The sequence below is a fragment of the Equus przewalskii genome, chromosome 20, assembly GCF_037783145.1.
Source record: "Equus przewalskii isolate Varuska chromosome 20, EquPr2, whole genome shotgun sequence".
Classification (NCBI taxonomy): Eukaryota; Metazoa; Chordata; class Mammalia; order Perissodactyla; family Equidae; genus Equus; species Equus przewalskii.
This window is the reverse complement of record NC_091850.1, coordinates 1,587,662-1,592,535: the sequence shown is the minus strand read 5'-3', so window position 1 is coordinate 1,592,535 and position 4,874 is coordinate 1,587,662. Positions and strand designations below refer to the sequence as shown.

The window sequence follows — 4,874 nt, the reverse complement described above, 5'->3', positions numbered from 1 at the left end:
GGACCCTCAGGAGGCAGGCAGACCAGGCTAGCACCCTCACGCCACCTCTCTGGGCCTCGGTGTCCCCGCTGGAAAAGAGCACCACCATGCATGGCCCTCAAATGGTGGATTTCATTTTCTTTTTCTAACAAGATGCGGACCTCACTCCCTAAAAAAAATCCTGCTTAAAAGCAAGACTAGTAAAAGTCAAGGCAGGTCAGAAACTCAGCATTCTACCTTGCCCAAAAGACGAACATTTCGCCCACACATTCCAGTCGGCTGAGCCTCAGAAGGTTCCAGCAGGTGAGGCTTTTTCCAGCTCAGAGGAGGCCACGCTGGTGGGACCAGCACTTTCCCCAGTTCTGGGGAAAAGGAGGCAATTTATGGCTCAGGGAACAACCTTAAAATAGCTCTCCCTCAGTCCTAAAATGCAGTGTTTAAATTCAGCGAAACCCACAGGTTCCTGGCAGAGGCAGCAGCTGACAGCCGGGTGCCAGCGCGGCAGGACCCCCTGCGGCGCCTCTGCCAGGCTGCCCCCACCCGCTGCCCCAGCCGCCCCCTCCAAGCAGCCAGACCAGCCCTGTGATTTTTCAAAAAGATGCAAACTTTTTTTTTAATTAAAAAACAGCAAAAGTCTTATAAAAATGAACCAGGCAGGCAAAATGCCCACCCGTCTCCCTATTTACAGTAATACAATATCTGTCACAGTCACTATGTACAATATTATGAAAACGTCGCAGACAGTACGAATTACGGCTGGATTCCTCACGAGGCGTCCAGCTCCGTCCTCTAGTGTAGACCCGGGGCGGGGAAGACGACGCTTAATTATTGCACCATTTTGAAAACAAGACTTGTCAAGGAGGACCGTGGTCTTCTCCCACCCGGCCTTCAGTCTCTAATGGGGGCCGGGGTGGCGGCGGCGTCGGGGGAGCCCCGTCGGTAGCCACGCTGCGCCCGGCCCGGTCCTCTGGGCCCAATAAATACCAGTCACAGTTTGGGAAGGGGCCGCGCCCGGCGCGTGGGACCCGCCACGGCCGCGCGCGGGAGGGCGAGGGCGTCCAGGCTACATGTGCCGCTTCATGTGCAGCGCCAGGTGGTCGGAGCGCGAGAAGGCACGGTCGCACAGGTGGCACTGGAACGGCCGGTGGCCCGTGTGCTTACGGTAGTGGCGCGTGAGTTCGTCCGAGCGCGCGAACTTCCAGCCGCAGCCATCCCAGTTGCAATGGTAGGGCTTCTCGCCTGCGGGGAGGGGACGAGAGCGGACCTCAGTTTCCCTCCCGGGGACTCGGCAGCCTGCCTGTAGCCCCGGGACGCAGGGACGCTCACCGGGACAGCGGCTACTCGGGCGCGCGCAACCTCCCCCTAACCCGCTCCCCGCTGCGTTGTGAATTTCTGGGGATGCTAGGCGCATGTCTCCCCATCGCAGACCTCCTGATTCTCGCCCCCTCTCCCTGTCAACGCCCCAGTGTTTTCAGCCACGCCCCCAGAGGGGTCCTAAGCTTGCATCCTCTCCCCAACGTTCTAAGACACAGCGTCCCCCTAGGTTTCCTAAGCGCGCACCGCCTCCCCAAAATCCCGAGCGACGCTGCCGGGAGAGTCCCGAGCGTGCCCCTCCTCCCCAGCGGTCTGAGCCTCAGCCCCACTAAAGTTCCTCGGCGCGCGCCACGCCCCAACTCCGGAGCCACGCCCCAGGGGGCCTCCTAAGCGCGCGCCCCCTCCCCAACCTCCTGGGCCACGCCCTCGTGGGGGTTCCGAAGCGCGCGCCCCCGCCCGCGCCCGCCGCCCACCTGTGTGCGTGCGCAGGTGCGCCTTGAGGTGCGAGCTCTTGGTGTAGGTCTTGCCGCAGCCGGCGTAGCTGCAGGTGTGCGTGGCGGTGCGCTTGCGCGGCCAGGAGCGACGGCCCCGCTTGGGCTTGGCGTCCAGCAGCTCCAGCGGGGACGCGGGCGGCGTTAGGAGACCTCGGGCGGCGGGCGGCGCCAAGCCCAGCGCTGCTGCCGCGGCGGCGGCGGCCGCGTCGTCGAAGAGACCGAAGGCGGCGGGCGCGGGCGGCGCGTAGTGCAGGCCTGGCCCGGGCGCGCCGAAGCCGGGGCCGCCGAAGGGCGGCGGGAAGGGGGCGCGCGGGCCGGGCGCGGGCAGGCGCGCGGGGCCGTCGGGGCTGAGCGGCGGCGTGTCGGGCGGCGGCGGGGGGCGGCCCCCGGGGCCTCGCATGCACGCGGCTGCCGGGCCCGGGGCGCCCTCGCGCTTGAGGCCTCGCGGCCCGCGGGCCAGACCGGGCGCGCAGCCGTAGCCGCCGCCGCCGTCCACCTCGGGGGGCTCGGCCTTCACCAGGCGGCCCGGCGGCGCCAGCAGGAAGCGGCCGTGCAGCGCCGGCCCGGGCGGCGCGTCCAGCTCGGGTCGCATCAGCTCGGACACCAGACCGCCCGTGGGGGCCCCGTAGGGCGGCGGCGCGCCGGCCTCGGGGTAGTAGAACGTGGGCGGCGGGGGCGGCGGCGGCGGCTCCGGGGCGGCCTCAGCGCCCAGGCCGTCCAGCCCCATGGATAGGATGAAGTCCAGCACGCTGTTGAGGTCGTCGTCGGTGCCGCCTGCCTCGGGCTCTGCGCGCGGCCAGCGCTGCGGGTGACAAGGCGATAGGGCGCGGGCGTGAGCGCGCGGCGGGGTCCGGGGATCGCCGCCCGCCGCCTGCGTTCTACGACTGCGAGCCCGCCGGCCCCGCTGCCTGCGTTCTACTACCCCGCAGCCCACGTTCTGCTACCCGGAGCCAGCGCCCCCGCCGCCCGCGGTCCCTGCCGCCCTCACCTCCTGCAGGCCGCGCTCACGGCACGGGCTGGCGAAAGTGGAGAAGGACGGCAGGATGGGCTCGCTCAGCGCCATGGCCGGGACCCGGGGCCGACGCGGATTCGAGACACTGGCGAGCGGCTGCCCGGAGCAGGGCTGGTCGGGGCGCGGGCGGGCGGGGACGGCTCTGCGGGCCGCGGCCGGGCCCGCCCAAGCCTTATAGGCGCGGCGCGCGCGGGGGCCGGGCCAAGGCGGCAGCGGCGGAAACGCGTCCCGGATGGGGACGAGCTCCGGGCGCAGCCTAAATTTAGCCGCGGTATATAAGCCAGCGGGCGGCGGCGGCCGTGGCCACTGCGGCCGCCAGGGCTCTGCGCCGCGAGGCCGGCCCCTAGCGCGCCGCCAGGCCGCGCCCCCTGCCCGGGCCCGCCCCCGCGCGTCTCCCCGGCGACGGCGTCAACACGCGCGCCACAACACTGCGTGACGCCCCGGGATCCCCGGGGCCCCGCGGCTCCCGCCTGCGCGAGCACAGGGAGGACCTGGAGCGGGGGCGGCATCCGGGGCCCGGGCCTCTGAGCTGAACGTGGGCTCCCAGATCCCTGAGGGGTGGGGAGCGTGGCCACCAGCACCTCAGAGGGGTCCCCGGAACCCCTGATGGATGGGGAGTTGGCCCCACAGCCCCAGCGTGGTCCCCAGAATACTGGATGGATGGGGAGACTGTGTCCCTCGCGACCTAGGGTGGGGTTCCCCCGAAACCCTGATGGATGGCGAGATTGGGGTCGCCAGGACTCATGATGGGTGGAGAGACTTGGCCCCTCATTTTCTGGGGGCCACCTAGCCTGAGCCACTGTTGTGCCCATCACCCCGTAGAAAGCATTGCACGAGGCCATCAAGAAATGTTAAGTCTGAGATACTGTGCCTCAAGGAAGCCGTCAGGGAGGGAAACTGAGGCTCATGAGGCGCTGGGAGAGGCTCGAGGTCCTCCAGCTGCCGACAGGCCTGTGCCTTTACTGACATGCGTCAGTGAGGAGACTCAAGACAACAATGACGTCTCTCCTCCAGCGCACACCAGCCCTGGGGGCCTCTGGGAAACAGCTGCCCTGTGGGCATCTCCAGTGCACCGCCTGGGGCCACGCGCCACAGCCCTGCCAGCAAGGGACTGTCACTCACGTTGTGACTGTGTGCTGGCCCTGGGCGGACACTGGGAACACAGCAGCCAACAGGCAGGCAAATCAATCTCCTTGCACTTGGGGGCTTCCACTCTAGTGAGGGGGTGTAAAATAAACAAGGATATGGGGTAGGGGCCTTTTGGGAGAATAACGCAGAAGGGGCATAGAAAGTGAGTGTGTGGGGGGGAGGGAGGATGGTGAAATTGTGAACCTCACCCGGGAGGTGCTGTGTGAGTCAGGACCTGCAGAAAGCGGGGGCCAAGTAGGCGTTTGAGGGAGAGCATCTCATGGTGTCACCTGGAGTTGGCACCCGGCTTCGGTCTCTTGACTCCAGGACCCACTTTCTGGGCCTGGAGGTGACCATCGTTGGCTGCAGACCCAGGGCCGGTGGTGAGGGGCGCAGGCAACTCCTGACCCGGCTGCCTTTCCTGGGGCCAGGCGGGGTTTGCAGTGACAGCAGCTGGACCCTCACAGCCCAGGTCTGCTGCAGGCGCCACAGAGGCGCCAGGGGAGCCCTTCGGCGTCCACAAGCCTGAACCCTCCAAGCTGGATGGAGCCTCAGAAGTGCGCCACCTCACACCATTCATCCGACTGTGGATTTGGCAGACGCTCATTGGTGAGCCCTGTTTGCCAAGCCCTGGGGCCCAGAGGTGCTTCAGTGCCGGGCTCAGTGGCTGCAGCGGGCAGGAATCCCCTCTGCAGCTTTCTTGGGCCGCTGGAGACTGCAAGTTGAGCAGATGTGCTTCCTGCAGCTGCCACTGTGATGGTGGAGAATCAGCCTCAGCCATTGGCTACACGCTGTGTGACCTTGAGCAAGTGGCTTTGCCTCTCTGGGCTCCCTTCCTCATCTGTGAAATGCAGATAATGATAATAGCTTACCCCAAAGGAATAGTGTGAGAATCACGTGGGCTCTCTTCTTTTGTTGACGGTGCAGATGACATCCTGGGGGCAATC

General features: G+C 66.6%; 1 protein-coding gene across 1 annotated transcript; it reads right to left on the bottom strand.

Moving 5' to 3' along the window:
• Positions 1-562: 562 nt before the first annotated feature.
• Positions 563-2,962, bottom strand: KLF2 (KLF transcription factor 2). The gene is made up of 3 exons (XM_070586438.1): positions 2,776-2,962; positions 1,767-2,589; positions 563-1,218 (listed from the first exon to the last, which is right to left on the bottom strand). Exons 1-3 carry the CDS (start codon positions 2,848-2,850, stop codon positions 1,043-1,045), a joined length of 1,074 nt encoding a protein of 357 aa, XP_070442539.1. The 5' UTR covers positions 2,851-2,962; the 3' UTR covers positions 563-1,042.
• Between the last annotated feature and the right edge of the window lie 1,912 nt (positions 2,963-4,874).